The 17,601-nt window shown below is 45.9% G+C and overlaps 1 protein-coding gene across 2 annotated transcripts in view; it reads left to right on the top strand.

Moving 5' to 3' along the window:
• CHN1 (chimerin 1) overlaps positions 1-3,722 on the top strand; it is a 107,902-nt gene extending 104,180 nt beyond the window's left edge. For both annotated transcript variants that reach the window (XM_014954393.1, XM_014954394.1), the window contains one exon: positions 2,796-3,722. In XM_014954393.1, the coding sequence (XP_014809879.1) occupies positions 2,796-2,967 (172 nt within the window). In that variant the 3' untranslated portion in view covers positions 2,968-3,722. The remainder of the gene's footprint in view (positions 1-2,795) is intronic.
• The last annotated feature ends 13,879 nt before the right edge of the window (positions 3,723-17,601 follow it).

Raw genomic sequence — 17,601 nt, 5'->3', positions numbered from 1 at the left:
CCTGAAGGTACAGTGAATATTTATGGTAAAAAAGCCCTTAGTACCCCTGGGAGCAATAGATCACTCACCTGGGCAAGGAACTAATACTGCTGTAGACCAGTGTCTTTTTTCTGCTAAGTCTTGTCTACCCTGGTCATCCCTGACACCCTAAAAAAGACAGCTTACACTAGGCTTCACAATAGATCACTCACCTGGGCAAGGAACTAATACTGCTGTAGACCAGTGTCTTTTTCTGCTAAGTCTTGTCACCCTGGTCATCCCTGACAGCCTAAAAAAGACAGCTCACACTATTCTTCGGCTGATGCCAATTAGGCACAGTGTTAATTGGCCCCCACGCATCCGGTAAGGTCTGCTATTCCTCATCAGCATGGAGCCCCTCATTCCAGCCGCCACCTTCTCAAAACTGTAGGAGCATAAATTCTCTCTGGAGTTTCTCCGACTCCCCAGGATATGATTGAAGTTGGTCACTGGGCTGAAAAATTGTTAGAGAGAGGCTGATGGATGAATATCCAGCACAACAGCACGGGTTCTGTTTCTTTCAGGAAAGCAGGGAAAAAAATCAATGTGGTGTGTTAGGGTATCCATTTTAGTTTCTCAAGTAATATGAACTTATTGTCAATATATAAGAATCATTCCCTTCCCTTAGAAAAATACTTTATTTTAAGCTCCCTTCTGCTTTTTTCCTTTTATAGTTCTTCTACAAGTAGGAATATGTTGACTCTGCTGAGTGCCTTGGGCAAAATTCAGCTACAGGGTTTCTGCCTGATTTGTCCATTCATTTCAATGACTTTTCTAATGGATGTTTTAGAACAGACACAGGGATGAAAGACCTGGGAACAAAAAAAAACCTCACCTTACTGCCTGTGAAGTGTGAAGTTGATTTTTTTCTTACCCTGTTCAAGAGTAGCTGTTGCTGCTTCAGTTAGCAAAACGCTATTGCACGTAGTGTTTCTATAGGTGAATGATAAGGCAGAAGGGTGATAAAATTTACTCATCTTTAACTTCCTTTTAATACATTTGCTAAAAAGAGTTGTGGTGCTCAATAGGCTGTTGTCTTGCTGCTGAAATCAGGTAATCAGACACAGCTCCCTTATCTAGAATAATTACAAATACAAATAATTACAAGACATGGCGGCTTGGAAACATCAGTCTGACTTGTTTCAAACTAAGAATTAATGCAAAAGGAGAAAAAAAAAAAAAAAAGGAAGAAAAATCTTCAAATTTCCTTTACCAAAGGATTTGTTCATGCAACGCAAGATGCCACAGTGAAAAGAGAAATAATTTAGCCAGATTCTTTCAAAAAAAAAAAAAAAAGGAAGAAAAATCTTCAAATTTCCTTTACCAAAGGATTTGTTCATGCAACGCAAGATGTCACAGTGAAAAGAGAAATAATTTAGCCAGTTGCTGTCCTGGATTCTTAGTTGTTTCTGAGGATCTTTATGGATTCTTTTAACTATAGTGTGTATTAAATTTGCATAATCTAAATCTGTTTCCTTGAGCAAGGCAGTTCACCAGGATAAACCAAGGCAGAAGCTCAGGCTTCGAGGCACTTTGAGGTTTGTGTCTCTCTCATCCATGGCTGTGGACAGCAGCAATGGGCCACCCCCCAGGCAGGCTGTCCTCCTCCCATCCCCACCGTGTGGTACCCTATGTTCTCCATGCTGGGGCACAGCAGCGCAGGAGACCACAAGCTGCCTCTGAGCCCACATTAAGAAACCCCATCCCATCACCCTGGAGACCATCACGGTTGGGCAGCAGTGACCCTTCTGGCATTTGCTGTGCAGACGTGTTTCTGCAGAGGATGCCTCTCCTGTAGGGATAATTCTTGGGCAAATTACGTTTCTGGAGGTGGCCTGCAAACCCGCCCCACTGCTTTGAACAGGTCAGATTCCTGTGGAGCAGCAAAACGTGGCCTCCCCACCTCCTCCTCCTCTGCAGATGGGAACCAGGCGGCGGGAAGCTTCCCTGAGCTGGGGGCTCAGCTGCTCAGCAGCTGCTGAGGTCCCCAGAAGAGGGAAGGGTGGAAGGGGGCCTGTCAGAGCACAGGTTTAATGACCTGCTCAGACTGCCCTGCAAGTGAGGTTACAGTGAGACCCTGGTGGTTTCAAAGCTGCCCCAAACTGATGATTCACTTTTTTTTTAGCACGCCCCGCAGGACATAATTTGTGTTGAAGAAGAAGCAGGTGTCCAGCCCAGCACAGTTTGCCTGTAGTGCCTAAAGGCAGGGAATTCACATGGGATGTGCTTCCCCCCCAGGGCCATCGTGTGCACGAGAGAGGAGCGGTGTGACCGTGTGGGGCCATGCCACCAGGGGAACCTGGGCTGAATCCCGCCTGGGTGGGCACAACGGGCACTAGCACCTCTCTAGTGAGCATAAAACTGCAAACACAATAACAAATACGGCCTGCTCCCCGTCAGAGCAGCCTCCAAATGGTGCCGTTGTAAGGAGCAAAAGCAAAATTGTTCTGATTTGTCTGAATTCACCCCTCAGCACCTTCCCTCACTACGGAGTAAGTAGCAACCCCTCCTGCAAGTAAACGTGGTCCCTGTGCCTGGTGGGAGGCCAGAGACATCTGAGTCACCCCAAACCCACACAGCATTTGCACTCACTGACTTCTGAGAGCTTCACCTGACACCTCCAAACGTATCCTGCTGGAAACAGCAGCCTCTCCTAGGCTTCGGGGAGAGGCAAACCTTTCTTTTTCTGTCCAGTTTCCCCTGTTTTCAAGCATACGCAGGCATAGTTTGGCACTGCAGGAATGTGAAAAACACTGTCCTTTTTTTCCTTTTTACAGAGTAACACTTCATGAAAAGGAAAATCTGATGAGTGCAGAGAATCTGGGCATAGTTTTTGGACCAACCCTTATGAGAGCGCCAGAACTGGATGCGATGGCTGCATTGAATGACATCCGTTATCAGAGACTTGTGGTGGAGATGCTTATAAAAAATGAAGACATTTTATTTTGAATATTTTGGGGGTTTTGTAATAAAAAGGAAGCAACAGTGTTCTATGGATGAAGGAATATTTTAAAGTAATTTAATGGCTCTTGTCGCTGAATTCCATATTTGCTAGAGCTTTCGATGTATTCAGGATAAAAATGAAGGAACTCTTTGTCGTTTCTGTAGTGCCATTCAGCTGATGTTGAAAAAGGTTAACACATACTTTCCAGTACTAGTAATCCTGGGTGTTTATCATGTTAAAATAAAAAACAAAAAGGCTAAAGCTATTGCATGATTTGCTCCCTGTTCTCCCTGTTCTGGTGAGACTCATTCCATGAAGAAAACAACTGAATTGGTGCAGCATCTTTGTTCTGGATAGTTTGTGATTGTAATTCAGCATGTTTCTCCGTGTAAACCTGTTGTGAATTTGCTTTTATGTTCTATGTAATTGGTTTCTGATACTAAAAAGAAAGCCGACTTACGTGAAATGGAGCCTCTGGCAGTTTATTGACATTTCATATCATTCTCTGCCACTTCAGGGGCTGATTTCTCCTTAGATTTCTTTCAGTTTTTTCATCATATAGTAATTTGTTTTTAACAGAAACAAAATGTGTACTTTAAATGTTACTTTAAGTAATTCTCCATGATGTTTATGGTGGTTGCAGTCAAATCTGCAATGCTGAGCAGTGTTCCTTTATTATTATTGCTATTTCAATTGTAATTTTGTATTTTTATCTGGCATGCATATATTAATTTATTAAATTTTGCTTTTAGAACTCTAACATTAAGCTATTTATTTTTACTTAACAAATGTGTTTCAAAAATACTGTTTTTTCTCTTTTGTTTACATTGTCACTTTAACCCTGAACAACCTCTGACTTCCAAGAAGTGAGTTAGAGTTTGGTTTTGGCAAGACCATTCTGATCTAAATACTTTGGAGCCTGATACTTTGCTGAGGTTCCCACAAATTCCTCTTTAGTTTGAAAGTTTCTTTCTTTATTGTCCAAGATGCTCTCAGAATGCTTCAGATCTCTTAAAAAAACAAAAAAAGCATTGTCAAGCCATCTACTATTTCGTATTATATATATATATAGTTATAATTGCCTGTGTGCACACTGGAATTGCAGTTTGCCATTGCACAGCTGTAGCAGCCCAGAGTAGCTGGATGCACCACTGAATTTCAAATGCAAATACATCACAGAACATTTTGGCCTGCCCTGCAAATGTTTCTTAGCTGCCTAATGGTGTTCAACCAATCACACCACGTGAAAAAACCCTCTTAAACAATTTCTCTGCTCACTCTGATAAAGGAACGTGGAAAAAAATCCCTTGTCATCAGCCTTGCTGTGGCCCCCCTGATGGAGACACTCATTAGTAGGTGCTCTGTCCCCAGGGGCGCTTCCTAGCGTGGCAGAAACATCCATCCCAGCAGAGTGCCTACCCTACTGCGTCCTTGCAAGTGTTAATTTCTCCATTTCTACAATTTCTGTTAAAAAAAAACCTAAAAAAAACCCAACCAAGGTATTGCCAGTGAGTTTGGTTTGGCATTACGAGAATTTTCTGTGCTGTAACCCTCCTAACTCTGAACTCTCCCTCTCCTGGTGGGGTTCCTGGTGGCACTGCTGCAGCTGGGAGCTGCAGACGAGGCCGCGGCATTGCTTGTGACCAAACTGTCTCTGTGTCACCCACCCCACTCTCCTTCTTCATTGCCTCATGCATGGGAAAATACCAACATCAGCAAAGATCAATGGCAGACGGCACACTGATTCGATTCAGGGCTTTTGGGGAATGCTTTGGAGCCTAATTATTTTGACAAAGAGTGGAAAAGTCTAATTACCAAGGAAAGCAGAACGCCCTGGCACAAGGCAGAGTAGAGGAACGGGGGTAAACAGGGATAGAAAGGAGGTGTGAGAATGAAACAGCAGGTCCCAGAAAAGTGGCGTAGCTGCCCTTGGGGAGGCAAGGGCTGGCAAAAGGCCCAGCTTGAAGAGCTAGTGGTAAAAGCCAGGAGAAAGGAGGGAGTGAGTGTGGGACCTGCAGGGAAGAAAGAGATAATGAGATGCTAGGATTAGGGAGATGCTTTGGTTGGGTGCCTTCCCTAATGCCAGCCCCAAAGGAGAGCAGCCAGGTGAGGCTGCTTAGGCAGCTTAGAGGTTTTGCCCTGTCCCTCCTCTCAGGCAGCCAACACCATCCAGGGGAGGAGGAATAATCCCCTGGCAAGTGCAACCAGCTGTGCTCCCCTCCTGGTAGCAGGGCCCTGCCTCCCTGCATCCCACCCCTTCCCTTCTGCCCAGCCAGGAGAGGGGAGAGGAGGGGCCTTCTGCCCAGCCAGGAGAGGGGAGAGGAGAGGGGGGAAGGGAGAAGGCAGCTCTCTCCTACAGCTCACCTGGAAGTGGGAAATGAAGGATGCCAGGAAGGAAAGGGTGCGTGCTGGTAAGCTTGGGGAGAGCTGCTCTGGGCTGGGGGGGCTGCTGGGGAGGCAGAGCAGGGGGAGGATTTAAGAGAATCTAAAGTATCATCCTTTTCTTCTCCCCCCTCCTTTTAAAAAATCTTCTGTAGTGCTCAAAGTTACTTTCTGCTATAATCCTGCACACATCTGCCTTGCCCTCTCCAGCAGCCACGTGTGTTCACCACTGCCTTCCTCTAAGCCAGCTCCTAAACATACTGCATTTCCCCCCACTGCCTCAACAGCACGCGATGCGTTTCCTTGCTCCTGTGTTGCCTAATGGCCTTGTGCCTCCCAGTCCTCAGACCATCCATCACTCCTGCCTTCCCTTCCAGGGCACCTCGCAGGCACTCTATGGCTCTGGCTGGCCCTGTCTCTGCAGTCAGCTCCCTGGTCTGGCAGTCTCCCGTGGTTCTTCTACTTCTAACATCATCAGGTCTGTCATTAGGAGATGTTTTTTTTCCTAAATAACGCTGGCAAGGTGTCTGCATTCCTTGCTATGTGCTTGTCCTTCACACCTAATGCCAGCACAGCCAGCCATGGCAAAAGCATCCTTTTCTCAAAGCACCTGGCAGTAGCTGCTAGGAGGCATGGCTAGAGGAGGGCATGGCTCTGCCTGGGCAGCTCTGGCTGTGGTGGTGGCACCTGCTGTCCTTTGGCAGCCCTGGTGAGCCAGAGGAGCACTTGGCTTACCTAAGCTATGGGTATCATCTGCTGTTCCCCATTGCTCCATGGGCAAACCTGAACCAGGGAGTTGAAGTCCCACTTCTGAAGAGTATAGCAGGCAGCATGTAGTAAATAGGAGTAATTAAGATAATTAAATTATCTCCTTGTGTGAAATATCCAACTCCTCTGTCTCAGTGGAGCGCAGATGGGCGCTGCTGACAGTAGCGGCTGCTCCCCTCGCTTTACAGATGCTTTCAACTGCCTTTAGAAGCAACGATGATAGGTGCAAAGCTGGATCAGAGGCAGAGAAAATAAAAAACGAAATGAGGAAGCCTAGATTCACTCTGGGAATAGTCAACCTCTCCAATGCATAGAGGGCAAACAGGGTTTGTTAGTTACTACCAAGCTCTGGTCTCCTGCTGGAGATGCCTTTTCTCCAGCAGAGTTGAACAAGTGACTTATGATCATGGAAGTTCCTGCAGGAAAGGAGAAAGCCTAAATGGGTACCCACCACTGAGAGAAGAGCAGTCAGTTTGCTGACCAACTGGAAAAAAAGAGAAGAAAAAAAAAAAAAGTAAACAATACCCCTCTATCCCACCACCCCCTCAGAATCTCCAAACCCCCAGCTCAAGAAGCACAGCTTTCCTTTAATGCCTGCACACCCCCTCCCCTGGGAGCTCCCTAATGAGGAGTTATGGCAGCTGGCAGGCACGGGAGCTTAGAGGTCAGGCAGCAGAGTCTCTGCCGTAATAAGCACGCTTTATTTTCCCTGAGTCTCAAATTCTGATGAGATATGAAGAAAACTGGGTGCCAAGTGATAATAAAACTTCAGAGCATGTTTAAGGCCAGATAATCTCAATATTCAAATAATTAAGGCTGACAGTGTCTGATACTGATGCTGCACACCCAACATCCATATCTCTTCGAGTGGAATTCCCAGGTCAGGTGTTGATTAGGGACAGGAATGTGGGATGGAGGAAGTCAGTGAAACACTTACTTGACTTTGAATTCCTGGAATCTGTATGCAGTGACTATTTTTTTAAATCTCTTTAATCTAATTGTGATTTTCCATTAAGTGTGTAGGCAAAGCCTCCGTTTTAGTCTTGTTTTGTTACTATGCTAACAAAACCCTGGTCTTTCCTGAGTGGTCACCATTAAAGCAGGTAGTGCAGAAATAAGCGTTGTCTTTGCAGTAAATTTGGTACTTCTTTTTACTAACCAGGATGATAGTTTGCTTATGCATTTAAGGAATTAAGTTATATTTATTCAAATTGTTAATTAAATGCAGAAAAGTAGTACTTCTGGTATTTATGTTAGTTAAGTGACAATGAGATAAATAATCTCTAGTTTTGAGAGCCCCATGTTATCTAAGTTGATTTGTTCTCTCAATGAATTGATTTCCATGATGAATGCATGTTATCTCTAGTTCAGAAGTTGACCTTACTGTCTCCAGCGCCGCAGGCTGCACGTCTACAGCACAGCACGGGGCTGGGCAGGCACTGGAGCCACCTCACTGGCAACCTCTTAGTAAAAGACAGTTTGCCACAGTCAAAAAGACTGGAAAGAACAGGTTAAGAGGAGGAAAACTCTTCCTCAGACTTTTAAGGGAGAAAGGAGGGGCACTGGCAAGAAGTACAAGTTGCAGTCAAGGAACTTGCACAGAGAATGAGGGAAAGAAAGTCTTCAGTGTGGATAAAGGAAAGCAAAATTATTAAAAATTATGCAGATAGTGAATAACTGTTAAAAATGTATGTCCAGTGGAAGTTAAATGTCAGGACTATTGGGGGGAAAAGTATATATTTCGGACAGTGCTTGGTGGCATAATTAGGAGCTTCAGGATGAAAAGAGAAAAAGGGGGGGGAAAAATATTCTTGTGGCAAGACCTTCTCGTTCTCTACAACTCCCTGAAAGGAGGGTGTATAGAGGTGGGAGTCAGTCTCTTCTCCCAGGTCACAGGCGATAGGACAAGAGGAAATGACATCAAGTTGTGCCAGAGAAGGTTCAAATTGGATATTAGAAAAGATTTTTACACTGAAAGGATCATTAAGCGTTGGAATGGGCCACCCAGGGAAGTGGTTGAGGCACCATCCCTGGAGGTATTTAAAAGACGGGTTGACAGGATTTAATGATGGTTTTTTATCAGAGTTAGGTTGATGGTTGGACTAAATGATCTTAAAGATCTCTTCCAACCTAGACAATTCTATGACTCTAATTTCAGGCAAACGTCCCGCAGTGAATTAGCTCAGTGGTTTATCACAGGGCTACTTGACCTCGTCCCAGCCAGGCCAGGACTCTACAACTCAGTGGGAAAGATGTCCCAGCTGGAGACATCAGGTCTCCGTCCCGGCAGACCCACAGTGATGCACGTGTCCGTGGTGCAGGGGGTGGACCTGCTGTGCAAGGTGTGTGGGACACGTGCAAACCCAGGAAAGCAGCACGCCTGCCACCCACGTCTGTGGCCTGGGGGCAAGGCTTCTTCCCTGGAGCAGGGGCCACCTCTGCCCCCAGCTCCCCGCTGGAGGGATGTGTCACTGTCCCCAGTTCAGACTGAGATGAGGGGAGCAAGCAGCCTTCTGAAACAAGAATGTGAACTTCTGTTTATGCCAGATCAGCTGACAAGGTAGAAAACCCTGTTATTTATGATTTTTATGCCATACCAAACTTCTCCTGCCCTTCCCCCTCCAATGGCAAAAGAAGTAGTAAAGGCTTCTAAAAGGCATAGATCATATCCTTGCTCTGTTCCTGACCTAATTTTTGCATGCTGATGAATGTTCTGCAATGTTTTTATTATAGCTATAATTATATTGCAATAAGGGAAAAAAAAAAAAAAACAACATTTAGTGAACCTAGCAATCAAGGATTTCTTTTTTAGTCATGCAAAATTACTGCTTAGCAACTGCACATCGGCCCTCGAAAGCTTATGTAATGGGAGAGAAGGAGGGTTGGGAAACGCAGTGTGGATCAAGCGCTTGCTGAGCACACCATGTAAGGGAAGAGGTGCCTTCTGCTTCGGTCACGTGCTGGCAGGAGCCTGAGTCACCGGCACAGGACATGTGTCTGACAGCAGCGTGTGAGAAGCTGGGTACAGGGCTTGTCACTGCACCTCCAGCCACCCACCCTTCCTCCAACAGAGCCTGAGGACCCCAGGCTGATGTGCTGAGAGGAGGAAGCCTTACACTGAGGCATCCAACTCTTCCTCAGTTCTTGAGCACACTTTTCCTCTGGTCACAGGCATTTCAGGTTACACTGGTCTCCAGAGCCCTTGCCCAGACTGATAGTTTCTTCATGCTGGTCTGATTTGCTCTCTGCATGACCTGGGCCACACCACAGAGATAATCTTCTTGATGCCACCTTCTATGTCTCAATTTGGACAGCACAATTCATGAACTTCCCTAATGTCTGTTGTTGGTTTCATGGTCAGAGTACATTTTTTCTTATTTGATCTCTCCCAGGAGTGATGTCAAGAAGCTGTTCAAGGAATTTGTTTAAAAGCTTTTAGTTAGGTATCCTTTCCTATTTCTCATGTAAGTATTTTGTCTCAAGGACGTACATAGCTCCTTGTATTACTCAGGTCTTTATCGCTATTCTGCCTCAGTGGACTGGAGCAAACGGTTCTCAGGCCTCTGGGAGCCTTTGATTAATGTATTTCCTGAGGCAATTAGGCATTGTTTTGAAAAATACATTTGGCAGCCAACCAGGATTCATTTTCAAGCGCTATGTTGCCTGTAATTTTTGTTTCTTGCATTCAAACTCGAGGCTTGATAGCAAAGCATTTCTGTTTTGCCTGGGTTTTTTTTAATGCCTTATTACTAACTGTGTCAGTAATGCAAATAGGATTGTCCAAAATATTTAAATTAATCTTTCTGTAGATTAATATTCATAAGGTAGTATATCCTAAAGCTTACTTGAAGGATCACTCAACTAATCCCAGAAGGACTTAACGCAGCACAATGTTGTTGCTCACTGCTCGTCTCCAGTACCTGCTCTGTTCCCAGAAAGGGGAAGGGGAGAGATTCCTTTAATTGCTTTTTGTTCTTTTATTCCCTTTTATGTTCTCCAGCACCATGACGCCTGTACCGTGCAACCATATGTTGTTAGTACCATGCAATAACTCTCACATGCTATCTCTCAGTAAACTACTGGAATTCAGGTACACTGCTGCAAGGTGGGATAGGCACCAGTGACGTGTTGCAGTACAAGATACCTCACAAAAAAAGAGGATCACAGCCCAGCTGAGCACCTTTATTGAAAGCAGGCAGAAGCCAGTAATTAAATACATGTGGAGGAGTCATAGCATCTGTCACAAGCTGTTCCCTAGGTGAGTCGCAATGACACTTGCAAATCACTTCCTCACAGAAACCTGTGAACTCCTGGAAGCAGTTCCTCAACCCACACATAATCTTGACTTTCAGAGAAAAGGCATCATTTCCAAATGTGTTACAAACCAAGGGATAAATCGTTTTTCAATCTTGTTAAAAAAACAAACAAGTGAAAAAAACCCCCACAATCATCCCTGTGCAGCAATCCAGATGCTGACCCTTCTTAACCATTTCAAATAAGGTGCAATGCTGAGTCTCTGCAGCTCCTTCATGCCCCTTCACGCCCACAGCTTACTTTGAAGTTCTCTCTCTGTAATGTAATTAAGAAGGGTTGGTCTGAAGTTACAGCAAAGAAGCGATGGGGCATTGCCTGGTGAGGGTATTTGCAGTGGAGGAGGCTAAAGGAGGAGTTGGAGGTACCGCCATGGAAAGGTGTGGGCTGGCTTGTTCTGTGTCCATCCTTGGGTTGGAAATCTCTCCCAGCATTAGGAGGGATCTGACATTCTCTTTCTCTTGTGCTGGTGGGAGGAAAACCCCCACTAATGTTCCCTTTTCCATCTGCAGCTCTCATACTGAGTTTAGCCTCACTCCTAAGCCATCATGTCAGTTTGCTAATAGTGCTAATTAAGAACAGAAAACTAATCTGCCAGTGCACCTACACCCAAGTCTCCTTCTGTTACAAGTAACTTGAACAGCGAGATAAACACCTAGCTAACCCTGCCTCCTAAAGCTGCCTTGGGATCCAGTGAGAGAACCCTTTCAGTAGCACAAAGCAAGAGGCAAATACACTTTGGAAGGTGAAGGTAACAAACCTTTGCTTCACCCCACAGCACCAGCTGAGAGCTTCCCGAGTGATTGTCACTGCTGGTGAGCAGGGACCAGAAGTAACGAGAGCATCCTGGCTACTAAGAACCACCCAGGTGTGCAAATTCTAACTCCTTGCAGATGATCTCTTTTGGGTGGCATCAATGGTCTGTGTAGCAAAAAGTGACATGTTGATTTTATTTTTTTTTCTCTTTTCTCCTCATTATCCAATGGAAGCAGTCAGAGAAATGAGACTCTTGCTGCTGTCATGGAAAGCCAGCGGTCAGTGTAGCACCCCTTCCAGTATCCATCCCAGTACACCACCAGTGAGCTGCTAGTGTAGAAGGAGAAGAAAGGAAAGGTATCATAAAGTTTTCAGAATTTATTTCCTAAACTAGCCAGGAAAACTGACCAAGGAAAATGGTCACGTGGAGTATTCTCTTGTTGCTTAGTGAAGGCAGCATGGGCTGTACAGAATGACACGTATCCTCTGGACACAAAAGGCTGCTCAGACCAGAAAGCCGCTACCTGTGCTGCCCTTCAACCCCCAGTAAGCTTTTATAGGTGAAGGCAGACTGTCTGCTTGAAAACAAAATGCAAACTCAGGGGCTGTGTGACAAGTCGGTGTAGATGTGGCCTGTGTCTGCTGGGAGGGTGAGTTTCACCATTAGGCTAATCTGAAAACTAGACTTTGTTAAGAATCACTAAGCTGGAACTCACTCTCTGTTTGAAGGCCAGTTTCTCTTCTGTGGCTGTTGCTTGTCCTGCTTTTGCTCCTGCCCTGCTTGTGTTACCCTTACGTTGCTCCCTGCGCTGCGTCCTGCATTTACCAAGACATTTGCCCAACTGTTCTGAGCAGGGTGTTTTGAATGCCTGTCAAATCCCAAATATGGGTGAGCAGGGAAAGCTGGAATTTGGTTTCCCAATTGCAATCCCCGGTACCAACTTAGTGTGGGCTGTCAGAGGAGGGGGAACCGCTTCTGCCCAGTCTTCAATCCCACCCAAACGTGCCTCGCCGCTGCAAACCCCCACCCCTCCTGTGGGAACCCAGAGCCCCCACGTGCTGCAAAATACACTCTGAAAGTGGGGTTTTTTTAATACTTTAGTTAGCACTTTGAAGGTGTTTCTTGAGTTGAGGGCGTGTTTTTGTTTTCCTGTTTTGTCAGTTATAAACAGGAGCTTGTTAAGTTCCCTGTTGTCCAACACAGGAGGAACGTGGCAAAGATCTCGCAGCCTGCCAAGGAGGCAAAATAAACTTTGTGTGACAGGTGGGAGTTACACACCAGAAACCACAGAAGTCAGTATTTTCCATTAATTACCAACAAAATGCTGTGTGTGTACTGGCAGAGATCCCAACATAAGCAATAAAAGTGCGTATTTTGGCATGAGGTCAGTCCCGGGTAAAGCACACACCAACAAATCCAAGCCTGTCACGTGCAGGAGCAGAAATCCATCCCTGGGAGCTAATGGACAGCGTGGGTAGAGGATGGTGTTTCCTGCTCTAAAACACTCTGATGGCCCGGCTAGCACACTGAGGTAAATGTTGACTTTTTAAAGGCAACCAGTGCAGCTCTAGGTGAGAGGGATGCTTTGCAGAGATCCCTGTTAAGTGTTTTCAGGGATCAGCGAGGGCTTAGGGAGGGGAAGCGCCGTGTGTGAAGGGAGAGAGTGCTCTGCCACTTGGCCTAGCTGCAGAATTAAAAATAAAATAAACTTGTTGCTACGTGTTTATCCAGCTAATGCTAGCAACGAAAGAATCTGCACCTCAAAGCTAGATATCCCAGGGCTCTCGTGGGGTTACAGAGGTGTTCTCAGGGTTGCAAAAGCTTACCCCAGGCAGGTGTGATGTGGGATGGTTCAGCATGCCTGCCTCTCACCACATGTGAGCGCTCCATGGGAAGCAGATGACATCCAGATGGACATTTGTGCTCTCTTCCTGTAGCCAGGGCTATGAGGGAATGTGCCGTGGGGTGCTCCGTGTTCCAGGAGTTAATTGCTTTTGTATTTGGGAGTGATGACATTGCAAAAGGGTTGTAGTCAATTATAATCCTTATGCCAGCAATCAGCAATCGGAGAAGAGCCTGTGTCTGTGAAGAGCTAAGATGTGATTTGTGTGATTTTTATCTTTTCTTTTTTTTCCTTCCCCTTTTGAACTGGGTAAGAGAAGCAGATAACCAGTGCAGCAGGTTTTAAGCATTAACACATACTTCCCACATTGCCAGTTCTTCTTTCCACTGACCATGTAGTGGAGCTCTCCCCAGAATGTCTTCAGGAAAACTTTGAGTTACAGGATACTGGCCAAAATGTGTCAGGCCTCACAGGAGCTGAGCAAGTGGCTTGCTTTCATGTAAAGCTGAAATTGAAGTCTGCACTGCAATTACTCCAGTGGAGAACTATCTGCATTTTAAAACACATACATGTATTTAAACATGTAAATGTGAGTATCCAGAGATACACCTAAGGCTATATGCTGTCTGTGGCGCCACTCGTGAAAGCCACTGGATTAAATGAGGTAGGGGTGTAATATGATATATATGCATTTCCAGAGGTCAGGCAATGCCAGGGTCTACTTTCTGCACTTGTAGTAACTCAACTACATACTTACAAAAGCAAATCAGCACCAGAATGTGTACAGAAAGTGCAATATCATGATATAATGACATCTCCAGAGGCAGACATTTCCAGGAGAGCATGTGTGAGCCAACAGTTGCTTAAACATTGCTTTGGATGTCTCCACTACCAGAGCTGGTGGTGTCCTTCTGAGTCCCCACTTTGATGCCTAGGCCACTGTCCCTGGCCAGTTTTACTATCAGATTTGTGCCTCACAGAGTTCTTCTGCTTCTGCAGAGAGAAGTCAGAGCAAACTGCAAGAACAGTTTTGCAGGTGCTGAACCTGTGCTTGGCTTGGCACCAATTTATGGCAGTCATCCAAATACATTTAAATCCTGTGAAGCCTGGGTGTGTTTTCTACTTCGCCAACCAAGTCTGTGCAGTCATATGCTGCTTAGACTGGGCAGTGGTGGAACAGCGCTGCTGGGCACAGGGATGATGGGCTTCCTGGTTCAAATAGAGAATAATAGTTCAGATCAAATTGCTTTTTTCCCCTCTTTTAATATCTCTAGGACAAATCTTTTACATGGGATCTTTTTTTCTTCCATATTAGCAGATAGTAGTAGTGGTCTGTACCAGGCTGAGTGCATTTTCCAGTCTGTGGTTTGTGCTGCCGGGAAAGGCCAGAGTTTTCAATGACTTTAATACAGGTGTCATCTAACCATATCCAAGTGCAAGTGAGATTTTACTGGCCACAGAAGCAGGGTATCTGAGGAGTCCTGCTGTGCAGGAAAGTCTTCATGAGGGGGTGGACCATCTAAGGTGTCCCTTTGCTGTCCTTGCCACTCCAGCATGGCTCATGCAAGCTGCTGTGCTGACAGAGTGGCCCATGGGAGCGGAGCAGAGCAAACATCATGTCTAATGGACTTGTCCTCTTTTGCTGCCTTGTTTGGCTCTTCAGCATGACTGACCTAGGTCCCAGCGATAAGCCAAGTCCTCAGACAGAAGCCCTAGAAGCAGCCTTGTCAGGGATGATAGCTGGAAATGAATTTACCACTACTTTATTCAGCAACTTTATTCAGCTCCAGGGCTGGTTTCCTGGAATTTCCATAACAGAAAGGCAATGTGAAGCTGCAGCCTTCTTACTGATTCCTCTGACACTTTGTGCTGGTCAGCTTGTGCCTGTCATCTTGGCTGATTGCATTTCTGGTCTCTGTTCTTGCTGCTGCACGTGCCTTGCTCAAGCTGGGTAAATGGGTGTCTGTTGCCAATGTCATTTTTATCTGAGGAGCTTGACTGTGAGGGTTGATCCCTCTTTAAAGTGGAGCAGTGTTTCTCCTCACCTGCAGTAGGTTAACACTTGAGCCACTGATTTAACTACGCATTTTGTGACTGTGATTTCTTCATTTGACTATAGACCTTTTCCCTGCTCTTTCTTTCCAGAGTCAAGCCCTTTTTTCAGAAGCATCCTTCTAATTAGATAAATGTGTACTGTATCTATGCTATAATATGTAAGCTCTGTAACTGTAGAGGTTAAGATCACCTTTTTTGAGTGAGTTTTTGATGTTTTGATGGTTTTGATTCCTTTGGCCTGTGTAACAGTGAACAAAGACAAGAGGTACTGAAAACAAATTTGCTACAAACGTCCATGAGGGTAAAATATATTTGCAGGATGGCTGAGGTGTGCCTCAGCATTGAAAACTGCAACTTTGAATTTCTTGATTTGTGGAATGAAATCCTATCTGTTGATGCATACTAATGTGTATGTTAATGTTCTTAGCTTAGCATGTTCTCAGGGGCACTTGAATTAAGCAGGGGAAGTCCAGTCCATTAGCATCTCAAGACTGTCGTTAATTCCTTGAAGGCATTTCTTCTTGAAAATATTTACTCCCTCTGTTTTGCTCTTGCAAGGGATTGTTTGGGACCGTTCTCTCTGGAATGCCCGCCGTGTGCCCACTGCATCTTTTCTGGCCATCTGTTGCCATCTGCTGGCAATGGTGCTGGGCGCCAGGCTCCTGCGAGATGGCTTCCCGCGGGAAATCTGTGCCATACTGTCTATAACTAGGGGCAATCTGGTAACAAACACATGGCAAATTCACAAATTACTTGTCTAGCCATCTGCCTTCTCTTACCCAGCGCTGCCATAATCTACTGTCACCAGCAATGCCATTTTTCCAATACCAAAATGCACTTTAAGAGGCATGTACTGCATTTGGAAGCAAAAAAAAAAAAACCAACAAATGAACACTGCTATTATTTTTCAGCTTTTGTGCCCTTAATTTCCCTGATGTGATATCTACCTTTCCTCTGTTCTTTTTGTTAATTTCACTTCTGCTTCCCCCATCCAGGCCCTGCAGCCATTGGAACTTCCTGCCTCTGCTCTTTCTGGTCGGGCATTGCATTTATGCGTTGCAGTTCTGTGACAAAGAGTTTGGTGAAAATTTTGTATTCCTCACTCTGTGGCAAGCATTAGGTGTTCTTCTCTCTTGTAACATAGCTGTATGATGTCACCCTGCTAAAAAGGCTTGTCTGCCGTGGTATTTGTTCGTGGCTGACTTCCTCCAGGCTGGAGTGGGCAGGAGCCCCCACAGCATTTGTTCCTGGTACATGAATGGAAGGAGCAATGCCCTCAAATCAGCTCGCGTTGGGTTCTATCTCTTCCCAGTTGAGGTGATTGAGACCTGGTCTGCCAGGTTAGCACGGTGGGAAATGGATCTGTCTAGGAGGGGCACCACATACCAAGCCAGAATTCTGGGAGATAGATGGGGAAAAGGGATTTTCTGTGTGGGAATAAAAAAAATTGTCAAAAAAAAAAAATCTCTGAATACTCTGAAGGCCAAAAAAAAGTACCCTTCTTAGCAATGGATCAAATTCAGGCACTCGGTATAGCTCGTCCCCTCCCCTTGCTTTTTCACCTCGGTCACAACGGGTCACATTCCCCCATTAACAACAAGCAGCATTCACGTCCTTGTCCATATTTAACTGCAGCAGCTCGGGCTGCCTTAATTTTTGGGGGGAGGGAAACAGTCTTGTGTCTCTGCCAGTGAACATTCCTTGCAGCCAGGCTGTCGCTCCCCAAAGGCCTTCTCCAAATACCTGCTCCTGCCTCTTCCAGCCTGACTCTGCCTTCCAGCCAGTGCGGTGGAGCTGGCTCCCAGGTCGGGGGGGCTGCTCTCAGCTCAGCCCAGCTGCAAAATAAATAACCCAGTGAAAGCTGCAGACCTGCTGGGGCTCCTACAGATTCTGCATCCTGCTGATTCCAAGCAGCTAGGCCTTTTTTTCTGGGGGTGGGGAAGACCCACAGAAACTTGTGTTACCCAAGAGCTATAATTTGCCGAAGACCATGGTAACCTCCTACATCTGTTTCAGAGTGAACCTGCCAGCCCTGCCTTGGGTGGGCAGGAATGCTTTGAGAGACCCCGAGAGGATCCGGAGGGGCATCGTCAACATTCCTGCAATGCCTCCGTGCAATTGTATCTGCGCTGGGCACGGCAGCTGCCCGGCCTGGGATAAAGGTTGGAAGCAGCCAGACGCTTGTTTGAAATAAGATCTCTGTAACAATGGGAGCTGCTGGCCAAGGCACAGGCCAGGGACAAGGCCAGAGTTATGTCGATGCTGCTGTGCAGGAAAGTCTTCATGAGGGGGTGGACCATCTAAGGTGTCCCTTTGCTGTCCTTGCCACTCCAGCATGGCTCATGCAAGCTGCTGTGCTGACAGAGTGGCCCATGGGAGCGGAGCAGAGCAAACATCATGTCTAATGGACTTGTCCTCTTTTGCTGCCTTGTTTGGCTCTTCAGCATGACTGACCTAGGTCCCAGCGATAAGCCAAGTCCTCAGACAGAAGCCCTAGAAGCAGCCTTGTCAGGGATGATAGCT

This window comes from Calidris pugnax, unplaced genomic scaffold (assembly GCF_001431845.1).
Source record: "Calidris pugnax isolate Ruff unplaced genomic scaffold, ASM143184v1 scaffold103, whole genome shotgun sequence".
Lineage (NCBI taxonomy): Eukaryota > Metazoa > Chordata > Aves > Charadriiformes > Scolopacidae > Calidris > Calidris pugnax.
This window is presented reverse-complemented; position numbering and strand designations above follow the sequence as displayed.